The following is a 25,146-nucleotide window of genomic DNA, read 5'->3' as shown; positions in this document are numbered from 1 at the left end:
TAGCTGAATTAACCGAGTAAAAGTAATTTTAATGCAAATCAGTATGTTTCACATGCAATAATGCAAGGTGCTTTTCAAAAAAAAAATTAAAAGTAGTATGCAGCAGTAGTGTTGTCGCCTCACAGCAAGAGGTTTTCTGGTTTGATTCTCGGCTTGAGTGCCTTCTGTGCGAAGTTTGCATGTCCTCCCTGCATTCGTGTGGGTTTTCTCTGGGTACTCCAGTTTCCTCCCACGTTACAAAGACATGCATCTGGAGCATTTCTCCCCAAGCCTCCACTGAAAATTGGTTTCATTCCAAGTCGGACTATCCCGGTTAACAAATGTTAAATAAAATAAAATAAATAAATAGTATAAACCTAGTTTTAAATAGCTAATTACATCACATGAACTATTAAAATTGCCCTGTGTGAAAGGTTGACCATATAAATACAACACTCTGTGTTTTAGCCCTGCTGTTTTATCTGATGCTGTTTGTTGTGTTACATCTGCCTACAGACAGACAAATAAGATCAGAAGAAGTGTATAACCATATACCACCTCAGTCCAGGTACAGGAGCACATTCCTCCCCTCACAGAGAAAGTATATCAACACAAATCATGTCTGTACAAGTGCAGGAACACATTCCTCCTACCACAGAGAAAGTGCATCAACACACATCATCTCAGTACCAGTGCAGGAACACAATCCTCCCCTTACAGAGAAAGTGCATCAATACACATCACCTCAGACCAGGTGCAGGAATACATTCCTCTCCTCGCAGAGAAAGTGCATCAATACACATCGCCTCAGACCAGGTGCAGGAACTCATTCCTCCCGCCACAGAGAAAGTGCATCAACACACATTACCTCAGTCCAGGAGCAGGAACCCATCCCCCCCACAGAAAAAGTGCATCAATACACATCGCCTCAGACCAGGTGCATAAACGCATTCCTCCCTCCACAGAGAAAGTACATCAACACACATCACCTCAGTCCAGGTGTAGGAACACATTCCTCCTGCCACAGAGAAAGTGCTTCAATACACATCACCTCAGTCAAGGTGCAGGAACATATTCCTCCCCCCACAGAGAAAATGCAACAACACACATCACCTCAGTACAAGTGCAGGAACACATTTCTCCCCCTAGAGAGGAAGTGCATAACCACACCTGACCTCAATCCACGTGCAGGAACATAGTTCCCTCTTAGAGGAATTGCATCAGCACACATCACTTCAGTCCAAGTGCAGGAAAATATTCCTCCACCAACATAGTTAGTGCACTGATACACCACCTCAGTCTAACTGCAGAAGCACATTTCACGCCCACATAAGAATTGCACCAATACACACCATCTTAAACCATGTACAGTGCATCGACACTCACCACCTCATTCTAAGTGATGGAATACATTCTCACAAACATAGGAACTGGATCAACAAACATCACTTCGGTCAAAGACCAGGGACTCATACCTCCAGCACCACAATACATCAACTACCTAGACAAACAGAAGGAAGGTGAAAGTACATCTACATGGTCCCTAAACCAGAGCTCAGATGGGTTACTATATCATTTAGAAGCTTTAGAAGCAAAAGTTGTCAACCAAGTCCAGGACCATAGCATTAAAGAAGTGCATGTTTACTAGGACTTGAAACTAGATTCTCCAGATCACTTTTTTGGCTAACATCTGGCACCTCATCTTAATAACATTTTTTAATACAGTTTTATATACTTCTTGTTCGTCTACTCTCTGACGGATCCAGTCTTATGTGAAATTCTTCCCTGTTCTACCCTCCTTCATTCTTTATATTTTATGCATCACTCCATGTCAACCTGCTAACATTAACATATGATTTATAAAACATTCCCTGTTCTATAACATAGAGGATTATGATCATATGATACTAGGTTACTATCAGAGACCTGATCTTAATTGTTTTAGTGCATGGAACAGTATCTGCTCCATGTAATACTAATTAATTACAGAACAAAATGTAAAGTACTTTGTTGGCTTTCAAAGCTGGTAGAGTACCTAGAGGGAGCTATCAAACAGACAGCAGCACATGTCCAGGCGAGATTTTAAGACAAAGTCTGTGACAGATTGCAGGTGAAGGCAGCAAGCAGAAACATAGCTGTTCTGACTTCTACTGCTGTCATTTGCTGGCTGGACTGTCATTTCTTAGTGTCTACTGTGAAATTAATTCTTAACAGCTCTTAGTTGAGTGCTTAACACTTGTTAAGCTTGGGTCTTGCTGCTAAAGGGCTTAACTAGTTTTGCTTTTTCCCCATATTGGAGCATAATCATGATGCTCCATGCACTATGTACATTTAATTTCCTTCATATTCTCAGGAAATATTTGACCATACTTTGGAATCCATGCATAATATTTCAAATTAGTTTCAGTGCAGCCTCACCTGCTTTTTGCCATATTCATAGCTTATCCCCAAACTTTCTATCATATTTGCCTGTATTCTATAAACAAGTTGGGCATACTAGAATTCCCTGAGATCTGCTAGTCTGTTGTTTGCCCATACTCTCTCTCTGGTATGCACAGCTTTTATGGTTTAGGCCCATGATTTTCTTGATGAGGAAGCTCCATTGTACTTCCAACTGGATAGCAAATTGGCTCACAAACAGAACCTAGGAAATAAAGTTGGACAGCTTTTTTGGACCAGTAAATACCTAAAGGGGCATCACACTAAATGATTGGCCTGATGAATGCCAAATATAATGGAATGATTACATTACTGGATTTGGATGCCATACCTTAAGATATAAGCTGTGTGATGAAAAATGTTTTTTCTTTTACAAAAGTGGATTCATGGTGATCAATGGACAGTACATTGCAAACATAGGTTTCTAGATCCCTCACTATGGGATCAGTTTTCAGTGGGGTGTTGATAATGTGATACTTACAAGGGTAGTCATGCATGCCAAAGGATATGATTATACATTTTTTGATGTTTAGTTTTAGTTCATGGTTTTTACATCAGCTGTTTGCTTGGGACAGGCCCTCCTGGAAAATCATGGTGTCCTCTGAGGAGTTTATGATAGCACCAAGTTTGCAGTCATCTGCAAACCCGTTCAGCCACAAACCCTTAACCTAAGTCTTTTGGAGGAATTAAAGCTACCCAAATTTATTTCCCGAGTTTTGTTTGTGTGCTTGTTTGCTATACAATGAGTTAGACACAGACTGACATTTATCTTTGAGAGTTTGTCTATGATGGGATAGCACTGAACATTATTTGTGAGGACTAGATATGTGGTGTGTACTGATTTGCCCTCATCCATTGCTACAGTAACCTTTTTAAATAAGTCAACCAGGTTAAGTATGCAGGATCTGTGTTTAACAAATCTAAAATGGCTTAGTTGAAGGCCTTAAAGGTTTTCTATAAACTCGATTCTTAATTCCATGATGGTCCTTTCCATAGCATTATAGATGAGGCTGGCCAGGCTAATGGGCCTATAATGACCATGGCTAACTGAAATCTTCTCTTTGTGCAATGGAATGACTGTTACCGCCATTCATTCATCTGGAATAAAGTCTGTATTGAGGCAGATATTGAGTAGTCTCTGTATGGGTCTGACAAGCCATGTTTCAGTCTGACCAACAGGCAGCCCAGTATATTGTCTGACATCATCAAAGAAGTCTTCTTGGCCTTGGTCTTATAGAGCCTGAGGACCTGTTCTTAGGAGAGTAGATACCGGCATGTTATTTGAGAATATATGAGGGGAGGGGGTTGACAGCAGATGGGCAATGTCCTCTGGGTTCAAGTATATGAAATAATTTAATATTATCTTTTCACAGTGCTGGGAATTATTTCTGAGGTTTCTAACATAGTTAAAGAAAGCTCATGTTTGGTTTTGGTAGATTTGATCAGGGCCTGGAGTTTCTTGTTTATCTTAGTAAGGGTGTTTTTGGTGCAAGAGTTAAATATATTTTTACATGCAAATTTTTTTTATCTTTTATTATATAGTCAGTTTATACTAGGGTTCCACCATAGGGTCTATATCACATATTCAAAATTCCAAAATGCTGAACACCATATGTTCGAACTTGGAATTTCGAATATTGAAAACACTGAACACTCAGAATGGCGAATTTTTTCCCAGGGAAAAAATTTGCTGTTCCGAGAAACATACACCCAACACAAGCACACCAAAATAAATAAACCAAACACATACATTTAACAAAACCCAACCCCACACTAAACCACACATACATTACTAACTATCCCCTTACCTTAACCCGCACCCTAACCCTAAGGTCTGTAACTATTGCACACATGCCCTACAAATCTATACACAAACAAACTAATTAATACACACACACACACACACACACACACACACACACACACACACACACACACACACACAGTTAACAAAACACAACCCTACACTACACCATGCATACATTACTAACTATCCACTTACCTTAACCCACACCCTAACCCTAAGGTCCATAACTCTCGCACCACAGTGGAGGAAATAGCGAAGCCACAGAATGGCCCACCAAAATCTTGCCCTAGGTAAGATTTCGATGTTCCAGGGCTTCGCTATTTTCACCATTTGATATTTTGGGTTTGAATTTTTCACATTAGGTGTTGTACCTCTTCGGAATTTTGATATAGACCCTCCATCATATGGGTTTATTTTTGAATTTGGGATCATAATAATTTCAGAAGGGGAAAGATGCATCTTTGCAGTTATTTACATGTGCATAGGATTTGATAATAAGGGATTCCATATAACCAATGTTATCATCAAGATGGAAGGTGCTTTTGAATTTTTCAATTCATCACTCACTTTTAGTAGATTAGCCTTCCCATAATTTCTGAATTGCAAAGTATTGCAAGTTGCTTCAGGCATTTTTCAGATTGATTAATTTGTACACGATTGCCCAGAGAGGAAGTTACAGTTTGTTGGGGAGCAAAGCTGCTCCATATTGGTAAGAACAAATTCCAGGATTTTTTGCTCCTGATCAGGGTGCAGACAAATTGGTCCAGAGAGTTTATATTGATAAAGTCCAGAACTTTCTAGACATACAGGTTTGAGAATGTGTACATCTCTTGATTTACAGAGGAGTAGTTGAAGACTCCTAGGAAATGGTGTTTGGCTTAATACATAGGGACTGTAGACTAGTTGTGGGCTGAGGCAGCTATAGAGGGGGTCCTATAGTTAACTATGTTATGATAAGGAGTTTTATTAATAGTAAGTTGGACATGGAAGAGTTCCAGGTCATTATCCTGAGTCTAGAGATGAATTTTTCTAAGAATATTGTGACGCTGCCATGTTTAGTGCCTTCGTCTAGTATGGTGGGCCTGAACATATGATAGGCATTGAAAACTGCACTGATAGGGTGTTTCATTAGTCTTGAACCTGGTCTCTGTGATGATGTATACACTGATGTTATCCAGGGTAAAGAGTGCTTGTGGGGAGTGGAGTTTATAGGCTGCTAGCGTTGAGCACTGATAATGTTATGATTATGTGTTGTTTTGGAAGACTGATACTGCCTAAAAAAAAAGACACCACACGGTGGACAAGGATTTAGCCAATATATAAACATCTTAGTGGGAGAAGTGCAGGACATATATACAGAATGCTAATTTTACAAATGCATTAAACATATTTGAAACACTTACTTTAAAATATATATGTTAAAATATATATCAGTGTCTATTTAATGTGGTGAGAATTCAAAATATACTCAATGTTTAAATGATTATTAAGGCCCAGAGACTTACTAGCTTTTCATGATTGGTAATGTCTTGAATAGTTAAATACTAGTCAGGAAGAGGAAGTTTCTTGATTTAGACTGTTTATTAAAACAATACAAAATAGAATTTCAAGTAGTATTGTATTACGCTTCAGGTCATTGCACATTAAATCAACAAATAAAAAAAGGAAAAATGCATAATTTTATAATATGGTTAAATGGAAAAAAAAACATCTAGTGAAAATAGTAGGACAATTCACAATGTCCTGAACCAATTTTTAAAAAGGTACAAAACCAGACCGTAAAAATGCAAGCTGTTCTGTTTCAGTAAATTGCTTATATCTCTAAAGAGTGTTTGTATAAAGCATTCCTGTTATTTATATATCCTAGAATAGAAGGTCCTTTCAGTTTTGTTTAAGTTTACTTAGGTAAAGGGAAATGACCAGCAGAATGAATAAATGGCAGCATGCACAGCGTCTCTAGCTTTGCATCAGTGTGTTTTAAAATACTTTTATTTATTTATTTATTTTGTAGATTTCAGGATATGCAACACAGTAAGTGAAACGCAAAGTATTTCATGTAGAACATTCATGTGCTCCTTTCTTAGTAAACATTCTTTTTTTCATATGGTAATATTTTTATAACCTTCATTGCTTGTTCTTCTATAAACCAATTTACGTGCATTACTAAGTACATCTGCCACTGATGAAGTTGAAAGCAACCATCTCACATAGTCCCAAATAATCATTTCAACAGACATGCTGGCAACTTCATAAACACTCATAAATCCTGTTTCAATTGCCCTAAATAATGGGGCAATGACACGAAAACAACAGTGTCAATTCCTCTCTGACCTAGGTGTAATACAGAGTAATAAACAATATTTACTCCCCCATTACTGTTAATCTCCTCTCTCCATGCCAGGAAAGTTTGCAACCCTTTCAGAACACAGCACAGCTCTCCTCTCATTTCTCACACTGTAAATACCCTTAGGAACAAAAATCTCCCAGTCTCCAGAGTGTTCCATGACCTCAGTAAAGCCTTTGATACTGTCTCACCCTTCCTTCTCCTTCACAAATTCGCCGATAGGCTTATCAGACAAAACCTTTCTGTGGTTAAATCATACCTTCATCACAGAACTCAGAGTGTAAATAGCTGCAAGTCTTCTCCACATCACAACCCCCGCCCTGGAAAAGCAGGACATCCAGATAAAAACTGGACATCTAATTAGCATGTAATGTGAATACCAAATAGCACATAACTCTTCCCACTTCCACTTGAAATGTGGGATACTACTCAGAAAAACATTTGAAAAACAGAGTGACAAAATGCTTAAACAATATAAACACTTTATCGAAGAGACAGTATAAAGAAGAGACAGTATAAAATCTGTTAACTTTAATAAACTGTATTGTAAAATTCTACCACACAAGGCCATTTAATTTTGTTTTAGAAAAAGTGCGATGTAAAATGTGTGTTCTCTTTCTTTAATTTTTGTTGCCAGTAGTATATTATTCATGTAGTATGGTTTTCTGCGTACTTCAAAAATCACACGGATGAGAGGGATTTAGAAAATTTTGTAAAAGGGTAAAACAAGCCCAAAAATAGGGATTTGCCTCCAAAAGTAGGGACATTCTGTGCAAGGATAAATCAGACCTGAAAATAGGAATGTTGCTCTAAAATTGGGATAGCTGAGAGTTCTGCCCCCAAGGATCTATCTTGGCCCACCTCTCTTCAATATACTCATCAACAATCTGCCCAGTGCAGTAACCAACTCCACTCTGATCCATTATACAGATGTCTCTGCCATTGTTTGTTCTGCCCCCTCTGTCACTGAACTTCAAAACACCACTCATTTTTCTTTTACATCTATGGAAACCTGGCTTCTGGAATTTATCCAAGTCCTAATCCCCCCAAAACAAAATGTTTACTCTTTGCCCCTAAACCCATATTAATATTAATCAACCCACTTACCATTCAGTCATCATATACACATTAATTGAACTAGGCCACCACAATAAACAATTTGTATCATTACTGGTAAAGACCTAAAATTTGATGTACACATTCACCATGTAATCCATTAGAATGAAACTTAGGTAAGCTTCATATATCAAAAACATAAAAAAAAAATACAAAAAAAAACCAAACAAAAATATATATATTTATGTCTAATCAAGCACAGAAGACCACTGCTACTGCTACTGCCTACCTTATCTCTCCCTGACATAGACCTTGGCAGCCCTTACCAGTCCACAGGCAACACTACTCACACAAGTTTAGCAATTATACAACAAGATTGAAAAGTTTCTCACCAGCCTTCTTAACAGAACACAGTGCTGTGTAGCTCTCAAATGACTAAACAGGCTCAACTTCCCTAACCTCCTTAAACTTAACCAATTAAAAACAGTACAAAATATCCTCCATAGTCCACAAGCTTGTCCCTCTCTCAATGGTCTAATGCCCTGGTATATACTTTCTCATACTCTGTGTTCATCTGAAAAATTTCTAGCAAATGTAACTCCCTCACACAGCTCTCATTGGGACTCACTATATGCTTGTCATGTGGTAAAACAGTGGACCTCTTTCCCTATCCCCGTTTACCAAATAAATGCACCAAAACCCTTCAAACAGGACACAAAATCCATCCTTCCTTCCTTCTTGACACATTGCAGTGTCACTGCTCTGAACCACCTTAACAAGCCCCTCCTTCTCCTTACAGCTATCTACCACACAACAGTGTACTGATAGCACCAAATGCAGGATGTCTCTTGTACAGACTCACCTTGTCTAAACTAACCATCATCAGAACGCTCCCTAATATATCAGTGACATTCTCAAAATGTTCATCTATTTCTTATCCCAAACACACGTTACTCTGGATCACCAGATATCTCCCTCTGCATGTCTGTTGATATATATTTATATATATATATATGACTCACAGAACTTCATCTCTATGTCATCTCACACCAAACTTCTCTATCTGTACCCAAGGCTCTCCTCTCCACTAAACAGCACAATATCACTCTCTCTCTCTTCATTCTTTTACACTTGTATTCGCCCAGCCTAGGCACCCCGTAATCATTACCCCATCACTACTTGAACACCTAATGATCTGTACTGTTTTTGTATACAGGTTTCCTTAAAGGTATGTGTATTGTACAGTACAGCTACCAAAATGACTTTATATTTTTTTTATAAAAAAATTCACTTTAATTTATGTGGCTAGAGTACTACCTCCAAAACTATCTTTGTATAATTTTTTATGAAACATTCACTTTAACATACATGTATTGCACATTGAAATTAATTCATTGTTGACACTCTTGATATGTCTCTTTTATAACATTATAATGTTTTTGCATTAAGAAATGTTTTGCACATTGACATAATAACATACTATATATAACCATGGAGCTTTTCTCCATGGACCTCCACTATAAAGGGGTTTTAATTCAAAGTAAGGCTTTCCTGGTAAAAAAATATAAATAAATAAAATAAACAAGCCAACAGACCATACCTAAAAGGAATCTAGGAACCACTGTCATCTTGATCGACTTATTAGAAATGTATCTAGTCATATCTCCAGAATTATCATTCATTCCTTACTCCAAGTGGCTACTGTCACATAACTTTCTAAATGAATGCATTCAGAGCTGCATTGAAAAATCACCTTCTGCCCAAAGAAAAGAAAAAGTTCTGTGGGCTAGTAAACAAACATGATTTGGGACTCAGTTCAGTCTTGGTGGGACTCCAGTCAGACAACTAACCATTACAGTGTTATGTAAATCTCATCTAACCAGATGGATGACAAAAGACTTGAAAGCAATTCTAAAACTTCGGAATGAAGCCTGTACTCATTTCAAACAAACACTAAACCCCAACAGTGCTGACACATTTCTCTTTTAAAAACTGGCCAAAAGACTGTCTGCAAACAAAAAACATCTTTCGTCCAAAAGCAACAAACCAAGCCAATAGGACATCAAAAGAAGGTTGACTTCTAACTGGATATACAACATATATAACCCCCACTACTGCCAACATTATAGACTGCTCTAAAAACCTTCTAACTACTGCTTCCTACAAGAATGTAGTCATGTTATTTCAATCCGTCACCCATCAAGTATCATCTCATACCAAACACCTTTCCTCCCCTGATTATATTCTCTACTACTTAATCAAATCAAATAAAATACAATAGATATGATCAAATTGTATTTATTGCCCCAGTAGGCTCTACAGTATCCATCCGTGGTTTATAAAATCATGTAAAAGCTATACTATTACGTCGCTATGCCACATCTATAATCTTCCACTTTACCCTAACTGTGTATCCTCAATCTGAAACAATGCAGTCGTAAAAATGACCATTGTAAACATCCAAAGCAAACTCAAACTCCAAATGGCTGTAGCCCTAAAGAAGCTCACTGGCTTCAAGACTACCTCTCTAAAATTTCACTCACTATTGAACTGGTTCATTCCTTTCCAGTCTGGCAACATTTTATTTTATTTTTTTCGACATTTTTAATCAGGTAAGCCTACTGGACATACGTGCTCCTGTTTAGGGGTGACCATGGAGCACTATATGGTCAATTGACTTGCAAAGAATTGCACACCAGCAAATGGATGCAGAAAGAATCAAACCCAGTACCTTGCGTATATGAAGTAAGTCATTATCAGATGAGAGTTGTAAACCTCTGCCCTAGCAGCTAGACTGAACACTAGTATACTAATACTCGCTAAGAAATCTTCCACGGTCAGTTCTTAACCCATTTTTTTTTTCTGTATTTATTAACAAATTAGCTTTATTCCTGCCACACCTTCCCTTAATTCTATATGCAGATTTTGGCCCTTCTCACAATGCCAACAAGAAGTAATTACAGGAAAAGCATCTCTTAATAGTTTATTGGCTAAAACCATGTATGTGCAGCTGTAATGATCAAAAAGAAAAATGTGACTTTTTAACAAATCAAAACTTAGCAAAAGTTCCAACAGGATCCTGTAGCAGTATATAATCTAAAATTCACAAAACAGCAAATTAATTTAAATGCTTGCATCTCTGGCTGAATCAGAGCTTACATTCAAACTTCCTAGTGAAAAGAGGAAAAACAGAATTTCAAACATTTTAATTCTGGTTTGTAGGTGAAGGAATCTTTCAAATCTGGATAGAAAACAAACTGCAAATAATTGTTGCTGCCTCCTCACTTAAAACAACCTTAGGCAGAATAAATAGGTTTATCATTTTATCCCCAGTAGAGAGCATTACTTTATAGCAGTGATGGCAAACCTTTTGGGTTCAGCGTGACAAAAATTCGGAAGATGCCTAACATGACTCTGCTGGTGTGTCACACCCCCAAATAAAAATAAATAAATAAAAAAACCCCGAAATAAATAAAATAAAATAAATAAATAAATAAAATGTAGCTCTCTCTCGGTACATCAGGGATAAATCTCAACAAAATCAGGGACAAATCTAGAAATAAGAGACATGGACAGTTTTAAACTACTAGTACTATTAATTTGAGACACTGACAGAAAAAAATGAATGTGAATTAATATAGATTTTCTGAAGTAAAATAAGTCTATAAATCTAATTATTGTCATTATTAAGTGTGAAAAGTCACCAGTTTTAGGAAGGACTAAGAGGGACAGTTGAGAAGAATGTAAAACAGCAATGCAGGCTACTTGCACTTTGCAGAAGTGTAAGCACTAAGAGAAAACAATGTCTATACTACCCTTTGCAGACTCTATCTAGACAGTGTACTAGAACCGCCTTTGAGGTTACCTCTGCAGCAGTGTTGTTGAACTGGCTCCTGGCACAAAATAATTCAGTGCGCTTCACATGAGCAACAAATGCAATACCAGTGTCTTTGGAAACTGGGTGTTGCTGATCACTGGAGTGTCACCCAAAACATCTTGATGTGTCACCTTTGACACACATGTCATAGGTCTGCTATCACTGCTTTATAGTGTTATAAAAAAGTTAATTGCTATTCATGCGATATACGGTTAACTTCCTGCTAGGCTCCCTTCTGTTCAAATTGTTAAAGCTAAACTCCTTCTCATATTTAGCAGTAGAACTCATCCTATGCCCTCTGAGCCCAGGTTGTGGCTGAAAAGGTCAGTAGACCAGCTCACTTACTGGGTCAACAAATAACAAAATAAAGTAAACTAAAACAAATATAGCCAAAATAAATAAAGATAAAACCACAATGTCCATGCATTCATTGCATCTTTCACTGCAAAACACCTCTCTCACAAGACCCCACAACAGTTAACATAGCTTCACCATACAAGGAACAAAGCTTTGGGAATCACTTCCTATCTGTATTAAGAAGTATGGGGTAATTGCAATTATTTCAAACAAATTAGTATTGCATAATATAGTAACACATACAACACATATTCAGCAATATTAATGCAGGTATTGTATATTGCAATGGGTATGTGAGGGTGCATGGGGGCTTCTCCCCTGAAAAAAAAAACAATTTAAACAATGTTAAAGATAACACCAACTGAGCATTGTTCTCTTGTATTTTCATATTTTTGTCATAATTCTGGGACTAGCACTTCTGAGTCTCAGACTTATAACAGTGCACCTCATTATTAACTTTACTTATGACTGCATTTCTTTGGCTGTCATTATTATCTTTAATTATGACTGCATCTCTTTGGCTGAGCCTGAGCAAGGCTTGGATCAGTGCTCTCCCCTGGTAAACGAGTTTTAAATAAAGTTAATTAACATTTCGTCATGCAAAATAATTGAATTCTATTGTATATAAAGTAACTCTTAGTACCTTGCAAGCCACTTTAACGCATTGTTGATCACAGAATCTGAAAACTGATTATTGTTTTCATTACTTATAAACTCCTCTCCCAAACAAATGAAATCATGTTGCATTTATACTGAATCAGAGGTATTTCTAATCATTCGCATAAACTGATTTTAGGAAGTAATTCTTGTAACATGGGAGAGTAGCAGTTATCATAGCAAAGACTATTCGCAGCCGTGAGTTTGTATATTTCAGGTTTGATTACTCCTGCAGTGTTGTAAATGACACCACACAAAAATGCTGTCATAACTGATATTCCTGTTAAACTGTAATGGAAGATATTTACAGGGGTCTCAAACACAAACAACCAAGATGCTGCATGAGAACTAGTACACTCAGCTGGGGGTTGCAATCTCTTTAACAAAACTAATACTATTCAGTGCAGCTTGGAATGTTCTTCTATCATCAAAAGGGATAGTGGCCTGAGGGCCCTGAGTTTAATATCCTATGGTCACTGCTCTGCTGCACATCTCTATGTTAGAAGAAAATTCTCCGAATAATAGCCAAAGTAACCTATGGTTTGTTTAAGAATATCCTCAAACAAGAGCATGGGCTGTTGTAATCAGTGAACCTATGGCTGTAGCCAACAGTTGCATATAATATTTCTTATTAAAAAATATGATGCAATTTAATATAAAACTGTCAAGCATGAGCAAGATTTCATCATGGCTTAATTCACTATTTGTTTCTTTATCTTTTTCTTCCCCTGTCACATGACCACCTATCCCCCCCCGTCAGTGAGGCTCATTCTCAGGTCCATTAGGGATGGAACCTATATGGGATTCCTCATAGTGCCAGATTTTATGGATGTTTATCTCACACAGGCATCTTGATAATGAATGCCCTAACCCTTCTTCTGCAGATGATGTGCACTCTTGCTTCCCCCCTGCATGAATGCTGGAGTGCCAGTGCTCTCTCCATGTCCATGTGTACACAATCCTTCACATGGGTGATGAGAGCTGCCATCACCAGTTTGGGTAGTTGCAGTACATGCCCTTGCCTACATTGGCTCCTGCATTTCTTTCCATTAGACTTTTATCCCATAGCACCAGAGTGGTAGGCATAGCAGGCTGGGAACCCCCCCACGGATAGTCACCACCAATTGTCTCTGCCAGCACCATCACTTAGTTGCCTGGACTTCTAATCAAACCTGGATCACCTGGGCAGTAGTCAGGGCTTTATTCCCTCTATCCTCCCAGACTGACACTGCCTTGATTCATGATTGTTTCATTGCTGCAACAGCCATCTATGTTCCTCTATTCCATTCTTCATGTAAATAATTAATGTACAAATCAGTTCTATCAAATGTGATTTACAATTCAAGTGGAAGAATTTCTAATCTCTGCAGTCCCTGCATAAAAAAATGTTTGGTGGCCCGTAATTGAAATGTCCACAATTTTCAAAATGTTTTTTTAAAAAAATAAATCTATATCACTTGCTGTATGAAAAGATCACTAGGAGACTAGCCATTGAATTTACTTGCTAACCCTGTTCATAAGAAATGGAGGGGTCTGATATACATTGAATTTACATTTACCTATCCAATCATCAATTGGATTTAAAGAGCCTAACAGGTTTGCTTTGACTAATGTGGAATTGGAGCTTACTCCAGAAGCAAGGGATCTTTTGGGAGATATATTTATCTCTCAAATAAATTCTGTAGGTCTCAGATCCTAAGGTAAACCTCATAGGAGAAAAATGTGCATTGTTTCCCATTTTGGGAATGCCAAACATGATCAGAGACTTTAAGGTATAGACATCTAAATAAATACACAAAAACAAAGAGAAACCTCTAAATGAAACCCATATATCAAGTTTCTAAACTGGGACCAGCTGTTATACATGAAGAACTAAATTTCAAATACTCAACACAACTTGACAAGAGGTCTGACACAAAATAAGTGTAATAATCCTAATTCCAAACTGTCATGGAAGACCCGTAGTTTCTCCTGACAACTTCTGACACTTGAACTAGGCTTATATACTAGAACAGACATGCATGTTCTTTTACCTAGGCCATATCTAACACTCAGTTTACATTAATCACCAGCACTGTAGGCCTTAGCAGTATGCAGAGAGATCATATCCCCAGTCATTAGGTCCTCATTCCTTAGATCTCCTTATATCTTAACCTGTTTAACATATGATCAAATCCTTCCCAAAACTCTTCTACGCTACATTAATGGACATCGTCTCCACTATGGATTCCTAGTGTACGTGCAAGAAAAATAGTTGAAAAAGAATGAAAACAGAGACTTTAGGTAAGAGACTGAATCACCATTCATGTGTGTTAATCCTGCTGTTTGCATTTTTTAACCTCAGCTACTCCATGGTATAGGAATATGTTGATAACGGAGGAGCATTGTCTGAGTAAGCTTGAGACGTAAGGAAATCAAGGAACAAGATCTCCCAAGGGGCAACTGAAACTGAACATGACTGAGTTGTGATTATTCTAAAAGAATGGCTTCTAGGTAAAAAGCATACCAGCAATATACAAGTAACAATGTTTTGGGCTGCTAGACGAATGCTCAGGAAAGCAAGAAAATCATCTGTTTCAGGGTTTTACAGCTGAGATTATTCTGCCCTAGAGCATTACAGCACAAGATATGAAAACTCAACTAGTGGATTCATGGCTAATCTTTGTACATACTGAGCAGCTAACATAGAAGATAATTAAAAAAAACAAAAAAATAAAAAATAAACGGGACACATACGTAATGAAATATTGTCCCAAACAGAGGCATGTACAGGGTGTATCATGTTAAGTTCCAGCACTACATAAGAAACTGAAGTTGTTTATATTCATCAAATAAACAGTCTTGGATTTATGTGACCTTCAAACTGGACTGATTTTAGGTTACTACAGATCTGCACTCAATCAACTAAACATTTTTTTTTTAATGAATTTAAGCCTGATGCTTTTCCATTTGAACTAAAAGACTGTAATTGTTTTATTTATACAACATAGCAGTTCATTTCCTCTTATTAGAGTTGGTTACCCATAATCTTTGCAGGTCTCAGGTAGTTATCAGCTAGTTATAAAACACCACTGGATTTAATTGTACTTATATGGAGGGGTGAGACAATAACAGAAAACCGAATAAATTATCTGACAAACTGGTATGAGAATAATATTCATAACATTTATTCATTCATTCATCATTAAATGTCACAACTCATTGATACGAGTTAAAAAAGCAGATAATTATTCATAAATCATTTATGCAAATGTGCTGCTACATAGCTGTGGAGGCACGGAGATGGAAAGACACACTTGGATTGCAACTAGGAAAGTGAAGTATTTTAAGGAAAAACATACTCTGCTGGTTTATGTACTAAACAAAATATCTATACAGTAAGAAAATCCTTTTGATGGTCTAATGTATAAAAATTTCATTTACGTGAAGCAGTCTCATTTTCAGTTAATTCTACAGAAGTGTTTCACTGGTACACAGCGTGGTGTTGTGTGCTATTTCACTTTTTTATAACAAAAGGTAGTTTATTTACAATATATATGGATAAGCATTAATAAAACCAAGAAACAACAAGAAGGTCTTTCTATTTTCTATAGATTATTTTCTAGTACACAAAAAAAAAAAAAAAAATCACTGAATGGAGTATTGTTTTAAGGTCATAGTACATGGAGGCAGCATTCAGCTTGCAGATGGATAGTTCATTTATATGCAGAAGAAACAATTGCAAACAAAACAAAACCAAAGAAAGAAAATAAATGAGAATAACAAACAGAAGGAAGTTTGGAAATAATGTTTATTGTGTCCACACACAGGAGTAGTATACAAAAGATGGGGTCTATATCATTTTGTCGAAAACACAAACCATTGAATCCTTATTTATCAAACTCAATAAACTGAAAGCTAAATCCAGTGAACGATCTCTTCCGCAAATTTTTTTCCAGGAAAACTAACTAGTTGGCTATCATTGGGAATTTGTCATTTTCTCCACTGTAATGCGATTTTGGAGTTGGTATATTTAGTTAGGGGGTTGTGGAGGACATTGGGGTGTGTAGGGGGGTGCAGCCCCCCTCTTGGGTGCCTTTTAAATTATGTGTTTTTTGTGACGGTCACTAGGTTGGTCCACTAGTTAGTTTCCCAGGTAAAAACATTTGTGGAAGTAATCATTCGCTAAATTTAGCTTTTGATACACTGAGTTCAATAAATAAGGATTTGATGGTTTGTGTTTGCGACAAAATGTTATAGACCCCAAAAGATGATGAGTGCTTTCATCCATACAAGGTGGACTTTTTGAGGTCCTATTATCTTTACAAACATTTGCCTGCATTAACCTTTAACTTGCAGGAAATGCTAGTGACAGTATTCACAAAATTAATCTGGATATTACTAAGTACAATACTTAAGGGATTATGCCATAGGAAATCAGAACCAGTAAATATTGTGTCAAATGAAGGTGCGTTATTATTGTATATGCAATGGGACCTAAGGGATAAAATGATAACACCAGTTTGGACAAGGGTGGGGGGGGCAACAAGTTTTCATGTTAAATTGTAAAATTTGTGAAATTACCAGAAGTGATATACAAAAATCAGTGAAAGAGATATAGAGATAGAGAGAAAGAATACAGTACTTTCATACTCCTTGCCAAAAGGAAACTTCATCAGACCTTATAAATGACTATTCCAATAAACCAGGCTAAATAAATGAGGGTTTGGTTTGAATACATGGTCATCATCTCTCTCTCTTCCCTCATTAGGCCAATCATCAAGTATAATGCCCCATTTGGCACGTACCTCAGTAGACACACGCAACAGCTGGAAAGGCCACAAAAGTACCTCACGAAGATGATCCTAGGCCTTAAATACATGTCTTACATGGACAGACTAAAAAAACTCCAGCTATTCTCTGTCTCATATCGTCTACTAAGAGGCGATCTCTGCTTGACTTACAAAGCCATGTCTGACCCAGCTCTGTTAGAAATGTTGATGTGAAGATTGGGGAAGAAGGGGTGAAGGCTGCCAGCCTAGCCAAATAAAATTTGATACATAATTCTATCATTTGTAAATATAAATGTAAAATACAGGCTTGTTTCTTAAATGAAAGAAAACACTGTAAAATGTGAACTTCAAGATTGTAGCAACATTGCCAACTGCTGAAAGGAAAACTAAGCCAAGCATTTCAAATGTTCTTTGAAATTGAAATTATGTTTTGTATGTTCTTTGACCTGTAGAGCTTGGAGTCATTTGGTCTGGGCTATCACATTATTTCTATTATTTTAACTTAAGGAATAATTACTGGAGTGTACATGTTCAATGTCTTTTATTGTTGTAGTTTCCTGAGCAGGTGTTAGATTGTTAAATAATGTAGCCTGTTGGCCTGGGAACTCCAAACTCAGTGTCAAAATGATGTAATGTGTATACTGGGAAAACATAAGTGTCAAAATGATGTAATCTGGGAGGACCCTGCAGAAATGTTTGAGTGATTTTAAAAACTATTGTTGAGAGAGAGAGAGACTGTAAGCCTTTTGATCTTGATATCAAACTCTCAGCACTGCTTTATGCTCGCTCTATAAAAGTAATTTATTTTAGAAGTATGTTTTCTTGTAGAAATAGCTAGGACTAGACTTGTGCTTTTCTGTTATATCAGAACTTTCCTACTGTATTGTTTTAAGTTTCTGTGTGATCTCTGAACTCTTGGATAGCACTGTGGTGTAGTAGTATTGTCTTGTGTTTTTAATTATTTATTATTAAATATTTTGAAAACCTTTTACCTGTGGCTGGTTTGTGTAGAGACAAGTTAAGCTCTAGAGTACATTGCATATTTATAGAGTTTATTGTACAAAGTCACTCTAATAAGCCTTAGACTGATTAGTCACCCTTACCAATTGGATAATAATATTGCACAGTAATAATTGGACACCCTTTTAAGGGCCTTTGGGTAGCTGATAAGTATTAGCTGATGGTGGCAATAATTACTACCATATAGTCTGGGTAAAGGGGCACAGCTGAAGCATCTGTGTCAACCTTTCCCAGGAGTGTCTGTGAAGTTGTATAAATACTTATCTCAAAGTGTTTGTGGTGTGTCAGCTACCTGGGCAGGGACACGAAGCACTGGTGGGACAGAGAGGGTACAGGAGGTTAGCTTGCAGCTAGGCTGAGATCTGGATCTGTGCCAATGGGGAGTCTTATTGGAGACCTGGGGAGCAAGGGAGTAACCAGCCCCAGACTGACTGTGATCTCTGTGTGCACTTAAGGGAAATTGTACTTTACTGTGTGTATTTGTTATCCTTTCCTCTTACATGAGACACCCTCCCTGGTGTTAGTGGTAAGGATTGAGGCTCCTTGATTGCTGGGCCAGGACACGGCCATCACAGTTGCATTTAAAGAAATCCCAATCCCTCCGCACCACACACTCCTGAGACCTCAACCTCATACCACAATCAACAGAACATGCTGAAGGGACAGGTTCATAACCTAGAGACTGCCCATGCTCTGGAATAGACTTCCCATACATGTCAAGCAGAGCACCTCACAGGCCCTCTTCAAGAGAAATCCCGATGAGTGGATGAGAAATATAAAGTTCACCTTGGGGATCACTCCAGTGTCTCTATTTGATAGAGGCACTATCTGGGAACTAACATCAGGTGGCATGATACCAGGGCACTTCTATGGGCTAGGCTTGTAAAGGCTCCAGGGCCATTAACACCTATGAACCTATGAACTACCTGATATAGTGGCTTATGGGGGGAGTGTTAGAATATAAGATTAATATGGTGGGATGGAAGTAGGAGTTTCAAAAAGCATGTATTGGGTAGTTACTGACTATAACCACATATTCACCCCAAACCCTTGCTTCTTTACCATGCTTATTTGGAACATCTGTTTATATTTCCTGATTAAAGTATCCTGTTGGAATGAGCTAGAAAGTGCTGTATTCCTCATCTCTTTCTTTCAAGTGCATGTGTGTTAGCTAAGGTAATTGGCAAATAATGGGCATTTTAACATAGGAACATGTCTGGAATTCCCTCAAAAGCCACATCTGGCTACTTCTCCATCTGGGACTATTCACATATGCAGTAAACCCAGGTCTTCCTTCACCACATCATTCACCAGCTCTGATTTATTCAGTCACCGTTGTCTCTGTAGACCACTTGTTCAGTCATTTGGTTTCTTTAGTTAGATTTGTCTGAATATTTTTAATAACAAAAACCAGTAAGGACACAACCACGGCTGCTGCTGCTTCCAGTATAAAGACTTTACTAGTGCACAGAACAAACACAAGCGCTTTCACAAAGTTGCTTCATCAGGTGTAATGAAAGTACACTTCAGAACACACCCTTTTTAAAACAGTTAATGAAATCACATGACAACTCCAATTAATAAATTTAAAGAAAAAACTCATTAAAAAATGAAATACATTGATGCATGAAAAAAATATATAAAAAACATCCAAAAAAGTAATAAACACTATCATCTCATGAACTCACTTAAATAGGACTACCTTCTAAGGGGTCTGGACTTCAATTTAGGTCTAAGTGGTACACACTCATTTAATCCACTTCCTGCATCAGCTCTCATCCTAACTATCCATGTAGACTCTAATTCTTCTGTTCTTAGCCTTATATCATCTCTTCTAACATTTTCTAAACTCTTCCTATGACTAAAAACTTAAAATGATGCGTAGAATCAGTGCTGTTAACATGCTTGGCTAAGGCATTGACACAATTTAACTTACTGATGTAATAAATATGTTCCATAATACGATCTTTAAAGGGCCTGTTCATCTTGCCAATATACAATTTACTACATTGTATGCAGTGGGCAAGATATATAACATGTTCAGTCATACAAGTTGCTGAGATATTAAATGTATTACTCTTCTTTTGGTCTGGATGATAAAAACTACTTCTGGTGTCCAAAAATTGGCAATATTTACATTTGCCACACTGTGTAGTACCCACACCCTCCACACTCTGCTGGCCATCCTTAGGATGGCACAGTCTCCTCCTTAGAGACCTACTATTTCTAAACATACATTTGGGCTCAGAATCAATAAAATTAGCCATATCAGCATCAGTGGTATGGATATTCCAGTACTTTCTTATTATTCTCATATACTTATCCACATCCGAAGTATAACATAAAGGGACTTTAAGTGTAGTACCGTTCAAGCTCTTCTTTTTATTTTTAAAACTATTCATAACTCCATCCCTTGCAGAAAAACATGGTAAAGCATGTGTACATCTTTCCTCTACAACTGCTGAAACATTAGGTAAAATCACTTGATTATTATAGCCCCTTTCCTGTAAATGATCTATAGCTACATCAACTTGTTGTGTAAAGTCAACGTCCCTTACATTCAGTCTTGAGGCCCTATAAATTTGATTGCATACGACGTTCTTGAATATATATGGAGGGTGTGAACTTTCTCTATGCAAGAGATGATTAACATAACATTCCTTCCTATATAATTTGGTATAAATCTCACCTGTATAATCCCTAATAACTTTAACATCAAGAAAATCAATCTCAGACATAGAATACTTATAAGTAAAATGCAAATATTGTGTTGTATTGTTCAAATAAACATGAAACTCCAAAAGAAGTTCATAAGTACCTCCCCACAAAATAAAAAAATAATCTACGAATCTTCTATAAAATAAAATAAAATTCTTATATGGGCCCTGCAACATATGTTCTAGCTCCCAACCAACCATTTTGACCATTGGCCAAATACAAAAACATTATGTTCCAAAACTATTTCTAGTAGTTTAATCAATAAATCAGTTTTCTGCTGATCAAAAATACAATAAGTTCTTAAAAAGCATTGCGCACTCATAAGTCCCTCATAATTAGGAATCACCATGAATAATGAGACCATTAATTAAATTCTCTTATGACTGCTTTTGAGAAATTATGCGTACAGGACGTTTATGACCTTAACTTTAGACATACTGATATGAAATATGGTCGGAATGCCTCTAACTTGAGTAGAGATGAAAGGATGGCCCTTAGAAGTTTAGAGTTGAATTCTAATATTACTATTCAGCCAGCCGATAAAGGTGGCCCCTTAGTGGTCCTGGATAGGTCCAGGTATATAGCAAAAATGACTGATATGTTAATTGATGCTTCCTTTTATATGAAGATTACTTTTGAACAAATGGAAACTATTATGTATGATGTACAAATTCTTTTAAAATGTTTGTTAGAAATGAATTTAATTGATGATAGCTTGTTTGCTTATTTCTTGGTTACTAAGCCTACAGTATCCCTAATACAAAGTTTACCTAAGCTCCACAAAAATAAGTTGGATCCACCGTTGAGACCTATAGTCTCAGGTAGAAATTGGAGCACTGAGACAGTTTCCATTTATGTTGAAAAAACCTTGCCACCTATTTTAGATAATTTAGAGCATATTCTCGAAATACTGAGCATTTTTAGGAGACTTATATTGTTACACACAAGATAGTAATCATTCGGGATGTATGTTTGTCACTATGGATGTGGTTTCATTATTCACAGTGATTCCTAATTATGCGGGACTTATGAGTGTACAATGCTTTTTAAGAACTTATTCTACTTTTGATCAGCAGAAAATTGATTTATTGATTAAACTACTAGAAATAGTTTTGGAACATAATGTTTTTGTATTTGGCCAACAATATTACAAGCAATGCAATGGCATGGCTATGGGCACTGCATGTGCTAATAGTTACGCCAATGCTGTTATGGTTGCTTGGGAGCTAGAACATATATTGCAGGGCCCATATAAGAATTTTATTTATTTTATAGAAGATTCATAGATGATCTTTTTATTTTGTGGGGAGGTACTTATGAACTTCTTTTGGAGTTTCATGTTTATTTGAACAATACAACACAATATTTGTGTTTTACTTATAAGTATTCTATGTCTGAGATTGATTTTCTTGATGTTAAAGTTATTAGGGAATATACAGGTGAGATTTATACCAAATTATATAGGAAGGAATGTTATGTTAATCATCTCTTGCATACAGAAAGTTCACACCCTCCATATATATTCAAGAATGTCGTATGCAATCAAATTTATAGGGCCTCAAGATTGAATGTAAGGGACGTTGACTTTACACAACAAGTTGATGTGGCTATAGATCATTTACAGGAAAGGGGCTATAATAATCAAGTGATTTTACCTAATGTTTCAGCAGTTGTAGAGGAAAGATGTACACATGCTTTACCATATTTTTCTGCAAGGGATGGAGTTATGAATAGTTTTAAAAATAAAAAGAAGAGCTTGAACAGTATTAAACTTAAAGTCCCTTTATGTTATACTTTGGATGTGGATACGTATATGAGAATAATAAGAAAGCACTGGAATATTCTTACCACAGATACTGATGTGGCTAATTTTATTGATTCCGAGCCCAAATTTATGTTTAGAAATAGTAGGTTTCTAAGGAGGAGACTGTGCTATCTTAAGGATGGCCAGCAGAGTGTGGAGGGTGTGGGTACTACACCATGTGGCAAATGTAAATATTGCCAGTTATTGGATACCAGAGGTAGTTTTTATTATCCAGACCAAAAGAAGACTTATACATTTAATATCTCAGCCATTTGTATGACTGAACATGTTATATATCTTGCCCACTGCATACAATGTAGTAAATTTTATATTGGCAAGACGGACAGGCCCTTTAAAGATCGTATTAGGGAACATATTTATTACATCAGTAAGTTAAATTGTGTCAATGGCTTAGCCAAGCATGTCAACAGTACTGATTCTACGTATCATTTTAAGTTTTTAGTCATAGGAAGAGTTTATGAAAATGTTAGAATAGGTGATAAACGGCTAAGAACAGAAGAATTAGAGTCTACATGGATAGTTAGGATGAGAGATGATGCAGGGAGTGGATTAAATGAGTGTGTACCACTTAGACCTAAATTGAAGTCCAGACCCCTTAGAAGGTAGTCTTATTTAAGTGAGTTCATGAGATGATAGTGTTTATTACTTTTATGGATGTTTTTTATGTATATGTTTTATGCACCAATGTATTTCACTTTTTAATGAGTTTTTTTTCTTTAAATTTATTAATTGGAGTTGTCATGTGATTTCATTAACTGTTTTAAAAAGGGTGTGTTCTGAAGTGTACTTTCATTACACCTGATGAAGCAACTTTGTGAAAGTGCTTGTGTTTGTTCTGTGCACTAGTAAAGTCTTTATACTGGAAGCAGCAGCAGCCGTGGTTGTGTCCTTACTGTTTTTTTTCTTATATATTTTGTTTCTTTGGACACATTTATTGGGTTGTTGGTGGTACTACTTCTGCAATTGTGAATATTTTTAATGTAGTCAACTATTAGTACCTCACGGCAATTTTAATGTTTATACAGAAAACCTTTCTTAGTTAATAGGATCTGAACAATTCACCGTTCACCATTAGCTACAGTAATGTCTGTACCTAATTCATTTTGATTAATTTTAATGTGATGAAGGATCTATTTGAGAACCTCTGATAGTCATGCATGATGGAAGCCAATCTGTTTTCAATATTGTACAGATAAAAAATAAACCATGAAGCCACATTCGGAATTACATATAGCATAATTTTTTATTCATAAAATTAGTTTCTTAGTTTATAAATTTAGCAGTTGCATATCTCATTCCCTCCAGTACAGCTGTTTTGAGTGTATACATTTGACTCCTAGTGGGTGTGGCTTGACCCTTTGAAAAATGAAATTATCATCTTACAGTTCTAACAAATACTCATTGACAGAAGTCAAACAACAATACAGTTGTGTTTGCCATCATGTATGTTTCAAGATAAAATATTCTGATGCCTTGTGTGTAGCATGGTTTTGGAATTATTAATGCAAATATGAAGAAGCGATATTTGACGCCTAGAGGCACAGTAGGAGGTAACTAAGGCACACTCGGCTGTAATGAGATAAAAAAATGAAATATGTGCATGTCTGACTTGCTTTAAGTCAAAGAAGAAAGTTATTGTATTTTACTGGTCACATGTCAATGATTTTGTTACAGTTTTGTGAGGGTAAGTACAGCTTAAGGCACAAACAGAAAAATACAATAACTTAATACATACATTTTACATTACTAAGCCTGTTGCATGGAACATACCTATCAGATGGATGTGCTTCTGTGAAATAACCTGCAAATGGGCAGTAGACCTTGGGCTGCAAATCTTTTACAAGGTTTGCTTTGTAATTCAAAAGCTTCTTCCTTTCTGTTTTGATAAAATCAGCTTTCCAGCTTTCTGCAGAAAGGAATAGAAATCAATATGAAAACGATTATTTAAAATATCAATGTGGTTTAGCAATATGTGGCATGCTTTGGAGCTGCATTAGATTTGTTTGACTTGTATACTGTGTCTATACATTGTTAATTAAAGCTTTTTTATTGTTATTGAAATAAACATATTTATGATTATTTATAATTTCATAATCTAACATTATAGCAGCTGATGTTACATACATTTCCATTAACTTTTGACTACAACAGCAGTCATCTTACCTCCATGTAGGTATTGCTTTTCACTATTTCTACATGACTATATATTTCTCAGGGTATCCTCCTAAACACTTTCCTTATTATGGATTGAAATCATTTAATACTCACACATAATCTTATTATTATAACTTGAGT

At 36.5% G+C, this 25,146-nt stretch overlaps 1 protein-coding gene across 1 annotated transcript in view; it reads right to left on the bottom strand.

Annotated features, from left to right (window-relative positions):
* The window catches only part of LOC122801694 (cytidine monophosphate-N-acetylneuraminic acid hydroxylase-like), a 700,032-nt gene that overhangs the window by 184,867 nt on the left and 490,019 nt on the right, over nt 1–25,146 (bottom strand). The window contains exon 8 of the mRNA XM_044071206.1: nt 24,622–24,757. Coding sequence (XP_043927141.1) covers nt 24,622–24,757 — 136 coding nt within the window. The remainder of the gene's footprint in view (nt 1–24,621; nt 24,758–25,146) is intronic.

Source organism: Protopterus annectens, chromosome 5.part0, assembly GCF_019279795.1.
Source record: "Protopterus annectens isolate FY-2018-M chromosome 5.part0, PAN1.0, whole genome shotgun sequence".
Taxonomy (NCBI): Eukaryota; Metazoa; Chordata; order Ceratodontiformes; family Protopteridae; genus Protopterus; species Protopterus annectens.
This window is presented reverse-complemented; position numbering and strand designations above follow the sequence as displayed.